Source organism: Artemia franciscana, chromosome 21, assembly GCF_032884065.1.
Source record: "Artemia franciscana chromosome 21, ASM3288406v1, whole genome shotgun sequence".
In the NCBI taxonomy this organism is placed as follows: Eukaryota; Metazoa; Arthropoda; class Branchiopoda; order Anostraca; family Artemiidae; genus Artemia; species Artemia franciscana.
In genome coordinates, this window is record NC_088883.1 from 11,273,586 (window position 1) to 11,293,204 (window position 19,619).

At 33.8% G+C, this 19,619-nt stretch overlaps 1 protein-coding gene across 1 annotated transcript; it reads left to right on the forward strand.

Annotated features, from left to right (window-relative positions):
• Positions 1-357: 357 nt before the first annotated feature.
• LOC136041107 (stromal cell-derived factor 2-like) lies at positions 358-18,478 on the forward strand. The gene is made up of 5 exons (XM_065725666.1): positions 358-475; positions 7,150-7,345; positions 11,563-11,687; positions 14,618-14,714; positions 18,232-18,478. Exons 1-5 carry the CDS (start codon positions 418-420, stop codon positions 18,389-18,391), a joined length of 636 nt encoding a protein of 211 aa, XP_065581738.1. The 5' UTR covers positions 358-417; the 3' UTR covers positions 18,392-18,478.
• The last annotated feature ends 1,141 nt before the right edge of the window (positions 18,479-19,619 follow it).

Here is a 19,619-nt window from a genome sequence, read left to right on the forward strand (position 1 = left end):
AATTCAACTGTTTATTAAATTAGCACATATACGTGGTTAAGGGGATGGCAGTGGAAAGTCTTATGTTGACCCTGTGTACTAAAATGCCTACCCACGCCTTTCCTGATTGGAGGATTTACCAAAGTGACGAAAATGTGAGCAAACAAAAAATAGAAACAATTCTACTTTCAGAAAAAAGAAATTTGGATGATTTTGCAGAAAATATTTTTATTTTACAATTTACAATATCTTCTATTTTACAAATAGCCAAAGCTGTTGCTTTGGCTATTTGTTTGGCCTATCTATCGTTGAAGAAAATTTTAAAACGAGCTGGGAAGTTGAATTATAGTGTCATCTATTTAAAATATTTGTTCTATTATAGCCGTCATCTATGAATGCTGACGTGTCAGATTTAGCACAGAATTTAAAAGAACCACCATGCTTTTTCAAGTTTTCTCTGGTTTGATGTTTTTGAGTCTATTTTCTTCAATCCAAGGTAAGATAGAGGGAACGGAGTATGTTCACAATTAGTTTTTGAATAAAAATTATTTATTTATTTTCCATAGGGTATATGTGGTAGCCTATGGTTTTCACTTAGAATCAGGCTATACCACCTGAACTTTAAGCACCCTGAGGCCTGGGATCACGTTTTGGATAAACATATCCAATGTTAAAATCATTTTCTAATTCAGATTATTTTTATTGACCTATTGCATGTCGTTCAGATTGGATTCCCCATTTAATTTCCTTTCCAAATATACCTTACCTTAAATAACAACTTGGAACAATATGAGAATTTTCCATCCTTCTGATGCTCCAGTGATGAAAAAAAATTCGTTTGGTGTAGGTTGTGGTTGGTGATCTAGACTATTGGGGAGGACTCTACAGCTTCCCAGTTGTAAAGGAACTCCTGGCAGAGACATTCCTCATCAAGGTGAGACTTGAATATATTGGTTGGAGTAGCAGAAACTTTTTCCTCAGACAGTTTATCCCACAGATTGATGACTTGGGAAATTTATAGCAAATCATATAAATTGCTTTTGTATAAAGTCAACATACCACTTGATGCCTTTTTTATGATCTTTACAAATAGGCCTATCAATTTATTTATAACCTATCTAAAAAAAAGAGGGTGGAACACCCTTAAGATAGAGTAATAAGAGGAAAAAAAATAAAAAAAAGCTACAAATCAATCAACATAGAAGAACAAAATCATGAAGCCTTTTATCAATAATAGATGTGGAGAAACTAGGTGGAATTTGTTCATTAAGTAACTATTTCTAATCCAAGGAGGGTAACTGAGAAGGAATTTAGCATAATGAAAATATACTCTACAGACAGATAGTTTCTGAGGCTCACTAAAAAACTGCCAAACCAGACAAAGAGAAAGGAGATGAGGTACAACTAGGCTATTATAAATTTTTGCAAGACTTAATTTATCAATGTGTTTAATATTAGGTACAATTAAAGCATAAGCAATTCTCAGTTTTTTCTTCAAATTTTCAAGGGATAATTTCACAGTTTCTTTCATATTTTTTCCAATAGGCATTCCAAGGTAAACTAATTTTTGAGAAAGGGGGACTTGAACATTAGCTAAAGATAAAAAATAGGGCCATTTGTCTCTTTAAAATTGAAAGCTACAACAGCAGTTTTTTCAACATTGAAAGAAAGCCCAATATTTTTATATTCATTGTAAAGCTGATTAAACATGTTTTTACATCCATTAAAAGTATGACTTAGATTCAAAATGTCATCTGCAAAAGTTATTAAAGACAAGTTAAATCCACAGTGAATACAACTAAAATTAACAGAATTTTGGGCATTTAAAACAGAGTTATTAAATAAAGAAGGTGAAGTAAGGCCACCTTGATGGAGTCCTTTCAAAATATCAAAAAGGGAAGATCCCCCCTTTAACTTTGGCTTAAGGTGATGGTACATATACAGAAGGCACTTTACTATACAAAAATTTACCCCTCTTTTATATGCTTCAAATAAAACTTGGGAAAAAATGCAAGAGTCAAAAGTGCAAGCAACATCTAAAGCACAAAGGATAATATGGAATCTACTTCTTTCTGCATCAGCAAGAACATTCATTAAAGCAAAAAGCGCATGCTCCTGGCTAATACCTTTTTGGTAACCAAACTGGTGGGGTGGGACATAACATTTAGAAACAATTTCATCCAAAATAACTGACTCAAACAATTTGAAAATAGTACAAGAAACTGTTATAGGTTGGAACAAATTACAAGCAGTAAAATCCTTTTTGCATTTTTTTGGTATAGGGGTTATTTGACCAACTGTAAATTGATAAGGAACAACTCCGTTTTCAATAGACATTTGAAAAAGTAGAGATAAATGATTAAAAATAAGAGCACTTGCATAATCAAAATGTCTGGCAGTAATTCCATCAACTCCTGCAGAATTTCTTTTCTTTAGTTTTTTACAATTGATACATCACTTGGCTTAATTATAAATGTTGAAGGTTTGTGTTTTTTCAGACAAGCACTTAATTCTTTTTCAAATTTTGACTCAAGAGCAGGATTGGGAGAAGAAAACTCATGCTTATAATAATTTATCCACTCAGGCTCAGGAATATTATTTGCACTAATGTGTTCACAAGGGCATTCAAATTTTTTCCAGAGCTTCAAAGGGTTCTCAGCAATTTTATGAGCGTTTTTCTCAATAAGATCAACCTTATGTTTTCTTAACACTTAAGCAAAAAAACGTTTAGAACATAGCTGCAAACCATTTATAGTCCCAGACTTAGGTCTGTTGCAATCCTTCCAAATATTCAGCCAAATTTTAGAAGACTCACATGCAGAAATAAGGGAAGGGTTTTTTTTACCAACCCTGAACTTGAGAGCCTTTCCTAATATGCTTGCACGGGACAGCTGAAGCTTCAGCACACTTTAATGCATGGTTAATTTCAGCTAGATAGGTGGTAAGTCTGATGGCATTTCAAAACAAAACATCTTGCAGTTAACTTCTTTCCAGTCTTTTATATAAAACCACTTTTTATCTGGCTGTTTAGGGGCATGAAATGAAGCATTTATTTTCAACTTTATTGGAAAGTGATCCGATTAAAAGCCATCACAAATTACCTTGACAGTTTCACAGGGGAAAGATGCAATAAAATGATCAAGGTTAGAAGTCGCTTGCAGGACACCAATAAATGTGAAAGTTTCTGTTTTGTCAGCAACTGAGTAGGAAGGGGGGAGGGAATTCAGAAGGAGTTGGGTTCTTGGCAATGAACTGTCTGTTAAGTCACAATTAAAGTCTCCTGTGAGCAAAACTCGAGCATTTGGATGCTTTGAGACTCCCTTCACAAAACTCGCTAGCTTTTTGCAAGCATTTATGAATTTATTCTCTGATTGCAAAGAGCAGTAATTAGTTGGCAGGTAAACGTTTATACAGATTAAGTCCGAAGATTCGGCAGCAATGAAATGGTCATTCGACTCAAGGAGATTGATGGGAAATTGTGAAATGATCAGCCATGGCTCTTATTCATTTTTGCTGGGTGAAATAAGAGATAAGAATTCTGTGAAATGCTGAGTAGATTTTTCCTTTCATCAGACCAAAAATGTTCTTGCATAAAAATTATTTCATTTGTACTTAAAAGTTCAGAGAGGACTAGGCCTTTGTCAACCACTTTGCCATTGATATTCCATGATAAGAGACTTAAGGCTCGAGCCATTATGCTGACTTAACTTTACTAAAAAGTCATTGGGCGACTGGACATTTGAAGCTGTAACAGGGATGATCCTGTGATTTGCACAATGCACACTTCTTGGGCCTTTGACAAGGAGTTGTTTTGGAGCTAGAATGACCATGGTCACTGCAGACTGTGCAAATAGCTTCATATTTGCAGCTACTGGATATATGCCCATAAGCTTGACACTTGAAACATCTTACCAGGAGGGAGAGATACTCAGCCACTTTGATCCTCTCATAATCTATGACTGGGGGATTTTTTATGGCATTCATAAGATCAACTTTGGTTTCAAATTTCAATCGAAACGAGCAGGTGTTGCCAATCTGTTTTGAACTGACACATTTAGGAATCAGTGCACATAAGTTCATTGTCATTTATATTGCTGGGAACAAATTGAGCAATACCGAGGTGAGAGGGGCTCCTGATTGTTGCAGAAAGAGATTTATCCCCATTCAAAAAAGACCCTGACAAGAGTTTCTGCATCAGCCTTGCTAGCTGTAACAACTAGCCAATTATCTTTTCTGGGTTGTGACAATTTTAGAGCATTCTCTGCCACACATTTTTTACAAAAAGTCTTTCCTCAAATCTGACTTCGTGAGGTCAGAGGGGAAATTCTTGAGTACCACTGCATATGAGGGCTTTGTTTCAGTAACTGTAGGAACAATCGAGAGGGCGGGAGGGTCCTTATTCATGAAATTGTCTAGCTTGTTACAAACTTCTGTAGCTTTTCTGGTGATTACTGCAGCTATCTCACCAGGACAGATAGGGACTTCGTCAGGTTCAACTATCACAAAGACTGGCAGCTCAATGTTATGTTGCTCACAAAGTTCAAGTACCTTTAACATTTTGTTAATATTGTCTTCGGCACTTTTTTTAATTGACACTCTATTGGTGTAGTGAGCAGAAGACCACAGTATCTCCTTAGCCTTGATTATATTGTCCTTTGTAAAAAACTCACATGCTTTACGACTTATCTCATCACTCTTATTTTCAGCTTTTCGAGCACAATTTAAAAAGTTCAAAATCGCATTCCAAACTAATTTCTCTGACATGGCTGTCTTTAATTCAAATTTAAGCAATTTTTAACCTAACCCAAACTAAACTTATTATAAATAATTTCAGCACTGAGAAAATGAAGTATTATTTTGCCAAAACCAGCATAGAGAAAACATAGTAGGCCCTATTATTTTGTCAGAAACAACAGATAACTTGCACTTTAATTGAAAATTTGTCATTTTTAAGAGCTTAAAAAGTGCTTAAATTTGAATTTGTAGTAGAAGCAATTATTATATTATAATTTTACCAATGACCCTTTGGCTGAAGAAATGACTTCTATGTCTACTTGTAGAATGCTGCATGGGGAGCTTCATTAAATGTCCTCTAGTACCAGAATGCAAGGACTGTGCAAAGAGACTGGGAAGGTTGTTTTTAGAAAGGATCTTTTTGGTTAAAATCATATCAACCCTTTTCCTTTGGTATGTCAGTGTTGGCTGCTTCAAATGATGTAGTCTTTAGCCTAATATAGTTTTAGCCAATGATACCTTACATTTACAGCATTGAACCAACTGGCCTGTACTCTACTATCATATTTGGGTGATAATTGTGGTAGTGCTATAATTTAGCCAACTCAATTTTCGGTAAATGTTTAGTTTCATCACAATTTTTCTAAACTGGAAACTATGCTGCAAAGCAGCATAGTTTCCATACTATAGTACTTAGAAACGTTCATTCTAGAAGTGCATCCATTTCTGGGTGACCCTCTCCATCCACGTGGAAAACTAAAAATGTGTCAAGTGGGCAGGGTTTTGAAGCCAAGTTCTGTAGTCTGATTGGTTGAAATGTTAGTTCATATTTGTGACCTACTTTTTGTTTGCTCTTTCAGGCTTCGGGCCAAATAATTATTCAATAAATATAGAACATGGGCCTTGCCCTGCTGCCTGCAGGGCTCATGGACTAATTTGCCATGCTCTATAGGTAATATTCACTTGAGAGAATCACTGTTCAACCAAATTTGTTTGACCAAGGCTGTCCCATAGCCAAAGGATCTTTTAAAACAAATCTAATCTTGAACTGAAAAACTGTATGATTTCTGTTGTGTCAGAAGGCATTTCTTTGAATCAACAGAGAATAAACATAATATTTAACTAATAGCTCTGATTCACTGGCTAGTTTCAACACAAAAGTGAAAGTGGATAATTAGCATCAATGGATGTGTAAGTTATTTTATTATCTTTTGACTTCCTACTATACAGAAATTACCAATGATGACTGGGAATAGCATTTAAATATAATTTCATTCATATTGTATAACCCCAACATTTCTATTGGCTTCATGATATGTGTTGATATAGTATAGAAATGTCAATACATACCAGAGCACATATCATGCTGTATTGCAAATTCTGTAAACAAGATTAGTTTCAATGAAATTATATGATTTACAACATGGGTGGGAAGATGAAAATCTGATTAATAGAAAATTTTGCATATTATGAAGTTAGAATTTCAATTTCAGTGTTTTCTTTCAGTCATGAATGTAGTCTAGGGCTACATCTGGGAACATTGGGATTTGGGGATGTAGCAAATGATATATTTCAAAAAAGTGTCAATTGGGGAATCAGATGATAATATATTTATATTTTTTTTCTTTATTGTAATGTTTCTTCTGGAAGAGCTGCTCTTTTATGGTAATACCAAGAAAAGTCTTCAAATTGTTTGTCTGTTCACGAAAATGTTGAACCTGTTAACAAGGATTTTTTTTCCGATGTTTTAATAGAAATGCAAAAAGACGTTTCTAAATTCAGGAGTAGGGGACTTTTTTTTATTTATTTTCTAATATAGATTTAAAAATAATATTTTCCTCAAAATCTAGGTTGGAGGGGGGGACAATTATCCCCCATTGGTACCAATGTGCTATATAGAAAATGTTGCCTAGGGCTTTCCTTGGGCCTAATTCCCTTGGTGAAAAAACAGGTACATCTACCAGTATGGATACATTCAAGTCATCAGTGGACAGGGAATGGCTCAACAAACTTTGATGCACTGTTTGGGATGCCACAGAGAACTAGCTTCCATCATTGAAGCTGGTGTACACTGGATTTTTCCTATTTCTAGCGAGTGTGATTTAAGGTAAGAGAACTTTAGAAAAAATGGCACTTAACTGTGAATAAAAAGTTTTCCCAGAAGAGGCCTAGGAATCATTATTTTGAACCAAATGAGAACCTAGTGCAATAGAAGCACACATTAATTGATTTTATGGTTTGCTTTTCTTGTAGGGGTGAGCACACTATGTCTGTGTACAGGTAGCTGTAAAACAGATTCAAGTCCCATGGTACCACATAAAAAAAAATGTTGAAGTGCCAAAAATTTCATATTTTCAGTTTCATTGGTTTTTTGGCCACGGTTATGCTATGATCAAAATTGAAAAAAAGAAATCTCTAATTTGTCATATATTGCAGGTCGTTCAACAAAATATGTAACATGTGGATCAGTTATCAAGCTATTGAATCTTTCTTATAAAGTTCGACTACATTCACATGATGTGAAGTATGGATCTGGGAGTGGTCAACAATCTATAACTGGTACAGATGTAAAGGAGGATGTCAATTCTCATTGGACAATCAAAGGGCCTATTAATAAAACATGCACAAGGGGGTATAATTTTTATTTCTCTTTTGTTGCATAAGGCCATGGAAAAAGACTGGATTATATCCTCATATAGTAGAACGATTTCTCTGTAGATATACATTTGTCATATAATGCTCAAGAATGTCAAATGCTGGAATGACTGTACAAAACCCATTGTAGTTTATGGTAGATCTAATGCTAAGTATTTACAAGCGATTGATTCCTTGGCAGGTAGTTCTTATGCTAAAACGCCGAGATTGAGATAAATGTCCCTAAATGTAATTATGGCAAGCAACAGATTTTCCCCCTGGCCCTTAAGTCTTGGCCCTGTGTGTTAATGGCTAAAATACTCCATAAACTCTTTTTGTGTATTGAATTTAGTTTTTTTAAGTATTGTTAAAGTTACTGTTTTCAGCATTAAAGTGTACTAATTTTTATGTACAGCTGATAGATTAGAATTGAAATATTAACTGTAAATTTGGCAGCTTTATTGAGCACTTCAGGTTTTGTCCATTGAAAATAGAGGATAACAACCTTACTACATGATGATTGTATATAAAATGGCCTACCATACAAAGTATTATCATTGCTTAAAAGGGGCTAATTACTGTGTTTTCAGACAAACTTGTCCCTATACCACAGCTTAGATACCAATATACAGTTATGAAAACTCCTATCTTGCCCATGAAAAGCTTTTGGTACAGAGCTCTGAACTTGGCGGCTCCTCCAAGCCCGCGCTCCGACGAGTACATCATACTTCAACACCAAAAAGTTCCTTTTTTGCATGACAAGACAAAGAGATAAAATTACAAGAAAAAAACAAACAAAACAACAGGTCTACAGTCAGTAGAAGGAACAAAAGCAACTTTTGAGCATTGATGAGAACTAATCAAATTGTTTATATATATTCTTTGATGAATCATGCAGTGTTAATTGTATATCTATGGGTTTTTTTAACTTTAGATTTTATAGTTTTCATTTTATATTTTAATTTTGGATTTTATTTTTCTCTTTTAATTGGTTATGTCTTAGATTGTATCTATATTTAGCACTGAAGAGGTCTAGTTTTATATGGGCGAAATATTTGTTGTTTTGTCATCTTTTCTTTTCTTCCTACTGGCTGTAGACCTATGGTTTTTTAGTTGTGGTTTTTTTCTTGAGACTTTTCTCTTTACCTTGTCATGACTAGACAGTTTGGCTTTAGACCTTTTATTTTTTGCTTGAAATTTCCTTTTTTTCTCCTTTTGTTTTATTGTATTTATGCAGCTGACAAGTCTAATTAATTAACTCAGTATAGATTTATTTTGACTTTCTTCAGTTAAAGTACTTGGTGGATTTTTAACTTATCATGCTCATCAATGAATAATCTGATAATAAGGATTAATTATCTGGACATGTCCATTGAATAATCAATACACAATTTTTACTAACTAACAAAGCAAAATGAGTAATAAGACAAATGATTATAAAGCAAAATTACTAAAATAAAGAAAGACTAGCTGAGGAAGCAGCATAAAAATGAAACACAAAAATAGTGTATGGGCTCACTTACGAAATAATAGGAAAGCTGCCTAACAGGCCTAGTCATGTGAGAGATGAGAATGAAAAAGTTCTCATGGAAGCTTAAAAAATTCCACAATTTAACACTTGAAAATGGAGCAAAAACGGGTATAAGATTTTAAAACAAAGCAGTGGACAAAAAATTTAAATAATAAAGCAATCCAAATATTTCGACTTTATGCCCAGAAGCCTTTATCATTGTAAAAAAAAAAGAACTAAGCTAAATTAAACAAAACATAAAGAAAAGGGAAACAACAGACAAACATCACATCTTAATAACTTCCAATTTCACCATACAGAGAGCATGAATACGTACAACCACAAAATTATAAATTTATTAAGCTCGAAAAAGAATAAAACTATTTAGCTCAAAAACTAATTAGAGGTGGGTATCTCACTTTAAAAATGCTTCAAGTCGACCAACAGACAAAGAAAGCAAACTGGTCAAACCCTTCCTGCACCTGAATATTGATGAGAATCTTCCCACATTGGCAGAATTACTTGTGGCAGTGAAGAGGCTCAATAATGGAAGATTGCTTGGTGATGATTCCACAACCTCAGTTATGGTCAAGGCATCAATGATATGGCTTTCTGTATGAATAACGCTAACCAGCTGTACAGATCGGCTTGGCAATATAAAAAAGTGTCTGGAAATTTGACTAAAGGTATCATGTAGTAGTAGTAGACAGGTTTAATAGCAAAAACTTGGCAGCTATTGCTGATTTGCGTTTCTTTACAACATATTCAAAATCAAACTGCACTTGTAAATATAAATCAAACTGTAAACATTAACTCTTATTTTACATATCGACGAAAACCAGGACAAAAGAATTACCCTATCGGTTTGTTCTTGCTTTGACAGGAGCTAACAAAGTTTCAAGAAAGACAACATACTTGTCTCAATATCTGGTAGGGAACAAACTTGATATATGTACAAAGTGAGGCAGTGACTCTCATCATGCTTAAGAGACAGAAAAAAACACTTGACTTGTTCTAGAAAGAAGAGCAATATGCCTTTCAATCTGGTAGATCTTGCTTAAACCTCATTTTTATTCTCAATTTTTATTGATTTTGAAAAGGCCTTTGATTCAGTTGATAATGATAGTGTCTGGGAAATCATGCATTGCTATGGTATTTCCAAGAAAGTAAAAGCCTGATCATGTCCTTCTTGAAAAGACTGAGTCCTTCGTTAAGAACGATAATAGGACTACTAGATATTTCGAAATAAAGTCGGAAATTTGGTGAGAATGTGTTATATCACTGTTCCTGTTTGTCAGCCATATTGCAGCAATGGCAGCTATGTAGGCAGCAAGACATACAATTGTATCTCTAACACTCTCCTACGTCGCTCAATCCCTAGTGGGAAAACTTTATTGCTGTAGCTAACATGTAAAACATATTCAGAGGCTTCATTTACACCCTAAGCGTTATAGATGGTCAAGGATGAGCTAAGTTATCAGGAAATAAGTAACTCTAAAATGTACATAAACATGTTCTCCATATTTAAGTACACGAGCAAAGAATAGAATCCTTAACATTTTCGTCCTAATTCAAGCTTTTCCGTTTTTGTAGACCTTTTTTTTTTGTCTTTGAATAATTAGCCTCATTTATTTCTTGTTTTTGTAACATTTTGCCAAAACAAAAAATCGCAAAGAAGAAAGAAACAAGGACAATAACAGCCAGTGAAAAAATGAGAGACAAAGTTGTGCATATATTTCAGTTGAGACCTCCACTCAACCGTCCTCAGTGCAGACTAATAATAAGAATACAGATAAAAGTCCAAAGGACAATATAAAAGCCAAACCTTAAAAAAAACAATTGTTCTGCACTGAGGACTGTTGAGTGGAGGTCTCAACCGAAATATTTGCATAATTTTGTATTCTGTTTTTAACTGGCTGTCATTGTCCTTGTTTTTCTTTTCTTTGCGATTTGTTTGTTACGTCATAATTAGCCAGTGTTGTCTCAGAAATTACTTGTAACATTTTGCTGCCAAGTAATCGGTATAACATAATTAAAACGAGTCATCATCTTTTTTTACTACATATTTTGTGCATGCTGGCAAATAAAAACTGCCTTGGATTTTGCTAGTCCTTTGCCTTGGTTAAACAATAAGTATTATACCAAATATGGTTCTGATATAGTAACTATCTCAGGGAAACAGCTCTAAATAGACTCCTAGCTTCAAGATAAGGTCTTTTTAAAGTAATTCTTTCTAGGTATTTCTCATTCCGATAGTCATGGTGATCCCGAACTTAATATTGCTCCTTTCTCATGTGGTTAGCTTATTTGATTAATGAATCACTCTACATGTAACGACTATTTTGTAAAACTGACAATCCTTCTGTAAGTGTAGGGAAACAGCTGAGTGGAAACCAACTTTCTGACTTTATTTTCTACATATTATATGGCTGTCAATATGATAGTAGTCCTTTACCTTGTTTCAATGCTATGTTCTATGCACATATTAATTCTTAATTCAAAATGATGAAGAATGGCTCTCATAGAATACCCCCTCAGCCTTGGAAACAGCTTCAAATGGATGGCTAGCATTTCTTCTTCAATAAAATGAGAGCAAGCTGTTTTCCTACTTTTGCATATTTATTATATGGATCCATTGATTTGAAAATGAACCACTGATCTATCAATGGTGTTTGTAAGAATTCACAATCAATTTTATATTTTAGGGAACCAGTGAAATGTGGAATGACCATCCGCCTTCAACACTTAGCTACATCTAGGTTGCTTCATTCTCATCATTTTGTATCACCACTTTCAAGCAATCAAGAAGTGTCAGCCTTTGGGGAAGGAGGTGAGTTCTTCTTTTGTAATGTAGTAAGACTGCCTGTTTAAAAATAATTTAGATTGCTCTGTGGCAATATAGTTTATAAGTATTAGCATAAATATGATTGAATGCTGTCATATAGGCCTCGTTCCAGTGTAATGGCTTTCACTTGGAACAGGGGTGGATTGATGCATTTGGTAATAACCTACTGTGTATCGTAAAAAAACTTTTTTACAAGGTATTTTCCAAAAATAATTTTTTGTTTTTGATTACGGATATAAAATAGTTTCTGTTAAGCATATAAAATAAATTTCTGTTTAGTATAAGCATTCAAACTACCAATTGATACCTGAAGATAGGAACAATTATTCCATGTCAGTTTTAAGTAAATAAAGAAGAAACTAAATAAAAACGCGATAATGAGTTTGTAATGTACTAATAATGCACACATCTTATTGAACTCACATTTAACTTAACATATAAACTAACAGCTTATTGTAGGCTATGAAATTCATTTTAAATGAATGCTAAATCCTACTTTTCTTTTTTAAGTTACAAAATTGGTAACAGTTCTGAAACCTGTTTCTTTTTCTCGTCATGTTACTTGATATACAAAGAAAAAAAGACGGAAAAATCCAAGATAAAAAGGTTCATTCATTTCACTAACTGTATTTATTAAAAATTGGAATGATTTCTTATTGCGATATTTGCCTTCTCTGCAGCTAATCTGATAGTTCTTTTGGGATTGGGCTTGTTTTTGTTCGTTCCTATTTTTGTTTTATTTTGAATTAGATGATTTTCTATAATTAATTTTGTGTACATACGGTTGAGTGTGTATTCAACCAAGTCTCTATTTAGGGATGTATTATTATTTAATTTTCGTTTGATTTCGATTGCCTCGCGGACAGTTTGTTTGATTCCTAGGTCATTGCTAATTAGAATTGTTTCGTCAAATAGAACATAATGGTTTGTATTTTCAAAAATATGATTACTTAAAGCTGAATCGAAAGATATGGAGTTATTTTTAGATTTTAATGTTTTTTCAATACTTTCTTTGTGTTTCTGTAATCTTGTTCCTAAATTTTGGTGGGTTCGACCAATGTAATAATTTCCACAACTACATGGTATTTGATACACCCCTCGTAGACGAGTAACTGGGGTTTTATCCTTACCAGAATTGACAAGATTCATTATACTTAAATTGCTTGTGAATACAACACGTAAATTGTTCTTTAAACAAACTTTTTTCAGTTTTGAAGTAATTTTCGGAATATAAGGTACGTAAATCGTGCTTGCGGGTTTATTCGAATCATTTACTGGTGTGGTATTTAAGGCTTCAGAAGAATGCATCTTTAATCTTTGAGCAATAACAGTATTTATGAGAGAAATTGGATACCCGTTGCCAAAAAGTATGTCTGTAATAAAATTTAATTCTTTTTTAACGTACGGCTCTGAACAGATATTAAGTACTCTATCCACAAGAGATATTACCACACCTCTTTTAACCTCTTCGTCATTATTTACGGAACTATAATTTGCTGATAATCGGGAACATACTGAAGCTCGTATTGTTCTACCTTCGGTTCGGAGGCGCTTTACTTTGGGTATCATCATGGTGATGAATGCATAGCATAAATATTAGCATCATCGTAAGAACTCTAATTTATTAATTTTAGAACAGCCCCACACACAGCGGGGAAGGACACAACGAAACCCAAACGTAAAAAAATCTCTTGTAATTTTATGTCAAATTCATATTTACCTTTGAATTATGGGTCGGGAGGTGAGAATTCAGGAAAAATATATTGAATCCAATCTGTTTCAAGGCATTGCTAGTATTATAAAGCTGCAAGGGGTTGCAAGACTTATCATTTTCTTACTGCGTACCACATTCCGTATTCCACCTGAGTTATTTTCTATGTAGGCATTTGTCTCTTCTATATACAGACAGTTTTGCAGTGTTTTTGCAGATAGTTTTTTGTAAGAGTGATAAAAAACAAGAAGACTGACAGGACTCAAAGAATTCAGGATGCCGATTCCATTTTGCAATGTTGGTACCAATTATCAATTTTTCGCCTTTGCAAAACAACAGCCTCAGCGAATTCTAAGGCATGCACGTTCGTTTTTACTAGGCTTAAGTTTGACTATCCTAGAACTACTATCCCTCGAAAGGAAATCTTTACAAGAATTTGAATTGTCCAAAGTTTTAGGGGGATCTTTCAGAACCACAGAATACAGTGCCTTTGGTCTTTCAGTAGATGATACAATCTCAGAGCGGGGGGGGGGAGTAGCCTTGGAATTACTATTTCAACGAAGATCTTGAATTCTAGGTAAAATTTATTACGTTTACGTGTAAGTGTTAAAACATTCCGCAAGGAATTTCTTGAGTGAATGAAGAAAGAGAAGATTTGGTTCAAAAGGGAAAAAAAGATTTCCGAAGTTCCCTCTTCCCCCCTTTGCAGGTCATGTAATCTTAAAAATGAAACAATCAATCATTGCCTATTTGAATGTAACATGATGATGTCTGCACAGTATACACTGCAATGTAAAATGTTAGAATGCTTCAAACACCACAAAATTTCACTAACAGCCAAGAGTCTTGCTGACCATACTTGCACAGAAAGCATAGAACTCAATATATATTCTCTTATAATTCAACGCCTAGTATCAAAAGATTTACTGCAAGAAATCTGAGCAGATTCAAGATAAATAAGAGCAAATCAACTCAGTAGCTCTGTCCATCTCACAGAGTTAGTCAAAAGGAAAAGGGCTGAATAGTCTCGACTCAAAAGCCCCCGCCTGCTGAAAACGAAGAAGAAGAAGAAAATAAAGGATGCGGCACTAGACCCTTAAGGTCTGAACCGGTGGTGTTGATCTCCGTGGTTGAAAAAGGGGCAAGTAATCATTCACGTGTAATTTGTATTTTCAATGTCGTCAATTTTTATATTTCTTTTTAGGAATTGGTGACTCTGGAGACAACTGGATTGTTGTATGTGAAGATGAATTTTGGGAGCGGGACGATAACGTCTCATTGAAACATGTTGATACAGGAATGTAAGTTTTCTCTATATTAAAAGCTGTTAATAAACTTGGTGTATCTAAGAAAGAGAGTTTTTGTTGAGTAGGTACTTGCTCTCTAATGAGCTGCTTAGAGCTATCCTCACTCTTGATGTCCCTTTATTCGCAAATAACACCTTTTGTATGTGGCCTGGAACAAAGTTGTTTACAGGATTTGTAAAAGGAAATAGAATTGAATAGTTAATGTCTCAGTTATCTATATCAACTGTACAAAGAAATTATAAATATGAAAACGGCATAAGTATTTAAGTAGTTTGATGATTAAAAAAGGCCGAGTTGTAAATTTTTAAATTATCTGGTTTGTTTTGAGTTTTAGCTGTCTAGTTTAAATTGATATCTAAAAGAGAATAGGAAATAGAAAGTTTAAAAAAATAACCCTGAAATTTCGTTAATAATTTAAAACTTTATAGTTGTCTGATTTATAGTGAGTTTAGAAAAGTAATGAAAAAATAAATGAATCACAGGTCTTACTCTTAAAGGTAAAGATAAAAGGACACACGATTTGGAAAATAACGGGTGAGAAATGGTTGCAAGAATTACGAAGGAGTAAACTAAAAATATTAAAAAAAAATTAAGATGGAAATTTTTTTAGATTAAAAATGAAAAGGTCGCCTTTGTCTTTCGTATTTAGTCTCGAAAATTTCAATCTTTCCTGGTAATAAGGTAAAAAAATAGTTTTTAGTATCTTCAGAGATAAAAGTTTTCTTACTTTTTTGATATTTTTATGTAATTGAAATGTCGGAAAGAGAAGGAATTCCAAAAAATAGTAAAAGAAATCTGTAAAATCAATTTATTTAGTTTTCTCTACACTTTTTGCTTTCAACGTCTGTACTCGAGTCTGTAATTTTTTTCCAGTCTGTACTGAAGCGCTGTCTAAGTAGAGCTATGTGCCTTCATTGTACAATTTATATATATTTTTTCCGGCCACTTCGTATGCAAGGGGTGGTCTTAGAAACTTGAGAGGTGACATATTCAATTGGAAATCGGAAGTTCTAGTGCCTGTTTTAAGAGTCGAAAGTAATTGGAGAGCAATAGGCCCCTTTCATTCCCTTTTTACTATCTACCCCCTAACTCCTCAAGGTATTCAAGACTGTTCAGAAAACGTTTAGTTCAAAAACTTCAAAAGGTCTAATAAGTATGCCCGTAGTAATTACACATAAGTATATTACTTATTAGATCGCTGTATAACAGTATATAGTAAGTTTATAATAAACATGTAGGGTTGACATCACCCTCGAAACCTCAGGAACAATCGCCCTAAATTATGTAAATTACCCATTTCCTCAGATAGATTTTACGGAAAAAGCGGTCATATTTGGTTGTTTGATCAGTCAGAAGTGCTCAGCGATCGTTCGCTAGGACAAGAATCCTGAGCACCCGAGTTTTCAAATTATCTGCAATATCTTTGGTATGACTAGCACCATCGAGTTGGAACATTCAAAGACCGTTATTTGCGAGGACAGGGGGGGCGGATGGACCTAAACTATTTTGACTTGCGAGAGGGGCTTGGGAACGGCTTCGGAAATCAAGGTGAAGCTTTCAGGAAGTGTTGGGGGGGGGCAAATTGACCTTGAATCTTAACTTGGGAGATGGGACCGAAGGGAAGGGCCTAAGGTTTCAGGTCTGCAATATGTTTAAAACCCTTGCAATATGGTTCCCATGTGGACTAGAATCTGCTCCTGGTAAAGTAGTAGACCAGATGAAACCATGTGTGCCCAAGTTTAAATATACAGATAGCAGATACTATTTTGGATGAATAGATGAATACGAAAGCGAATGGAGATTAAAATGAATAATTAGTTCCAACTTAAAAGGAATAGAAATGAACTCGAATAATAGTAGGGCTACCGCCCCTCTAAACCTAAAACCAGAGTGTCGTTTGACGTTTATTGAAAAAAAAATATTTGATTTTTTTTTAAATTTTACATTGAAAAATTCAAAATGTTTCACGTTTCAAGGGATTACTATAATCATAGGTTAAATCATCCGTCTAATTTCATTACTTCTTTCCAGTAATCTTGATTAATATGGTGATTTTCTTCTTGTCTTTTTTGTCGATTTTCTCATAATTTAAAACAAACCTGCTGTTCAAAGTACATGTAGTTTTTAATGAAATGAAAATGACTTTCAGGCCATTTACAGGGTTTGAGATGGAGGCGGGAGGGTACGCCACTCTTATTTTTAAATCTTGAATAGCCTTGAAATTTTTTGTTGTTGTTGTGTTGCTGTAGATGTTTTGACAAATAAAAAGCACACTGCTTGAAATAGAAATCGTTTTCAGTGAAGCGTAAATGACACCCTGGCCCTTAGAGGGTTAAGAGAGGCAGTAGTCCTACTTATTTTGGTAATTTCTTTTCATACTCCCTTTAATTTCTTTTCGCTTTAGGATTGATCTATTCATCCATAGTAGTATTATTCACGTGATTGTTCATTTGAATTATAATTCGCTTTTGAGTTTCATTAATTCATTCATAGTTTTAAGTTTGAATTGTTCCTTAACTGTATTTCTGCTTGTTTTTTGAAAACTTCTTTTCTGGAAGATATTTTTCAATAATAGTAAAAAGAGAGTATAATTTTTTTAAAGGGTTTCATGTCCAACCGGTTGGTGTGGTCCATTTGGCTTTATCCTTCCAATTGGTTAAGTCCAAGAACGGATCAGCCTAGCCTTTTCTGTATAATATTATTTTGATATCTTTTTCTTTATACCAGTTCATTTGACATTCACATTTGTTACCTTGAAAAAATAAGAACAGGGAAATTGTTCGATCTAATTATGAAAACCAAATCTGTTTCCTTACTTTTCTGTAAAGTTTGAATTTTGCATTTGTACCGTTATGGCCCCTGTCTCCTTTTTTGTCTTCACATTTTTATACGGGATAAATTCACTTTTCCATCTTCCTAACGAAAATTGAGTGCTTGCAATTTCACTAACAATTTTGTTGTTGATCAAAAATAAAAAATGCCACCAAACATTGTCAAAATATTTCTAAAACCTATCGCATCGTTACATAACATTCATAGAGCTAATTTTCCATGACAGATATCACGGATATCTTCAGAGATTAGCTAGCCTTGTAGGCTATGCTGAATTGTTTTTATATATTTTATAATTTTTTTTTTTTTTTAAATTTTATAAATATTATTTTTTTTTGTTTTCTGGAGCTAGCAGAAATTCCTAACTATCATTATTAGCTAACAATTTGACGGTGTTAATTTTAGAGTAATTGCAATTTGATGATACGAAATTGCATGTAAATTGGACGTCTAATAAAAAACGTCTAGATAAAAAACACGTCTCACGAGTTCACAGGAGTCACATATCGATAAAGCATGATCGTTAATCTAATCGCTACGACGACTATAAATTAAAATGTGAGACACATCTTGGCATTAACTTCGTAACGATGTATGTTTTTCCCTATCCCCTCTTGTTTGTGTCCCCCGGACGGGGTGAAGTAACCTCCAATTTCCTAATTTATTGTCTTTATTTTAGGTTTCTAGCTTCCTCTGGTCACACCTATGGTCGTCCCATTAATGGCCAAATGGAAATAGTCGGAATACGCAGAAAAGACTCGAGTGCAAGTTGGCAAGCTGTCGAAGGCTTATATATTCACCCCTCTGTAATGACAAAAACAAAGCATGATGAATTGTAACCACAATTCTTTTAGGTTTTTTGTATCTTTTTTTATTTGAAGTTTTGATTTTGTTCTTGAAATCAGTAAATTATGTGTTTTATGGTGCGCTTCTATTTTAAATTTTTCATTATTTCCATGAAGAGTTTAGAAATCTAGCAAAATGGGATAGAAATATAGGAGATAAAAATATAGTTAAATGTACGTAGTGTAGAGTAAATGAGAATAGCATTATGGGATTGGATATAGTCTTTTGTGACACCAAAGGATTTTGACTATCTGAAATTCTATCATAATTTTATCAATCACTGGATTCTGTTGGGTTCGGGAAAGCCAATAAGGAGTACCAAGGCAATCTAACGAGAAAAAGTGAGCGCTTAACCTCTATGTACACTTATAGCTCCATGTTTAATGTAATTGAAAATCTGGGCTGTCAGTGGTTTGACAAAAAAGTGTTGGGGAAATCATAAAAAATTCGTCAGTCAAGGGCAAGCTAAGATTTCTAAAACAAGTACATATTGAATGTATTTGCTAAAAATGGATATATATTTTGAATTTTGCGCCAGCACCGTGAAGCTTATTTTCAGCTTTTGGAATAGTTTACGATGCAAAGTTTTGATTTTTGGCCTTTTCAGTTTTTATCAGATTTTGTTTTTGCTTTTACAAAAACCTAATTGAGAAAAAATAGGTTTAAATTACAGCATTAGATCAAAACAAAACATAAAAAACAACAACAAAACTTTAAATAATAAAAAGAAATCCGAATATTTCAACTGCGCGTCCACGAGCCTTTTTCGACGGAAAGAAAATTTTAGGAAAAAGAAACCACTTTAAGAATAAAATCATCTAAAGAAAACGACAAAACTTATTTTTGCTTGTATCAATGAACAAACGAAGTCTCGTTTTTTATCACATTGACTCTATTTGACTATTGTAAGGATCGTGTGGGTATTCCAGATATATTTAGTTTAAGTTTAGATTGTTTATAATCGGTTGATTTGATCATTTTAACTTTACTGCTACTGATTGATATCAGTAGAAGCTTTTGTCACCTCCAAACATATAATGTCAGACATGGAATGGGTATTTTGAACTTCAAGGTATAGACAAAACCAAAATTGACAATGAATTTACTTAAGCAATATTAAGCTTGGAATTAAGGAGATGTATAATGCTATATCTAAAGCTAGTTGGTTAAAAATTGAGCGTCTAGATTTCACACACAGGTTATTTTTAGATGTTTTATGAC

Excerpts from the sequence above, each read along its gene's own strand:
- LOC136041107 (XM_065725666.1), top strand. The coding sequence starts at position 418 with ATGCTTTTTCAAGTTTTCTCTGGTTTGATGTTTTTGAGTCTATTTTCT. Across the intron at positions 476-7,149 it reads TCTATTTTCTTCAATCCAAG|GTCGTTCAACAAAATATGTA; the intron begins GTAAGATAGAGG and ends CATATATTGCAG. Across the intron at positions 7,346-11,562 it reads AATAAAACATGCACAAGGGG|GGAACCAGTGAAATGTGGAA; the intron begins GTATAATTTTTA and ends TTTATATTTTAG.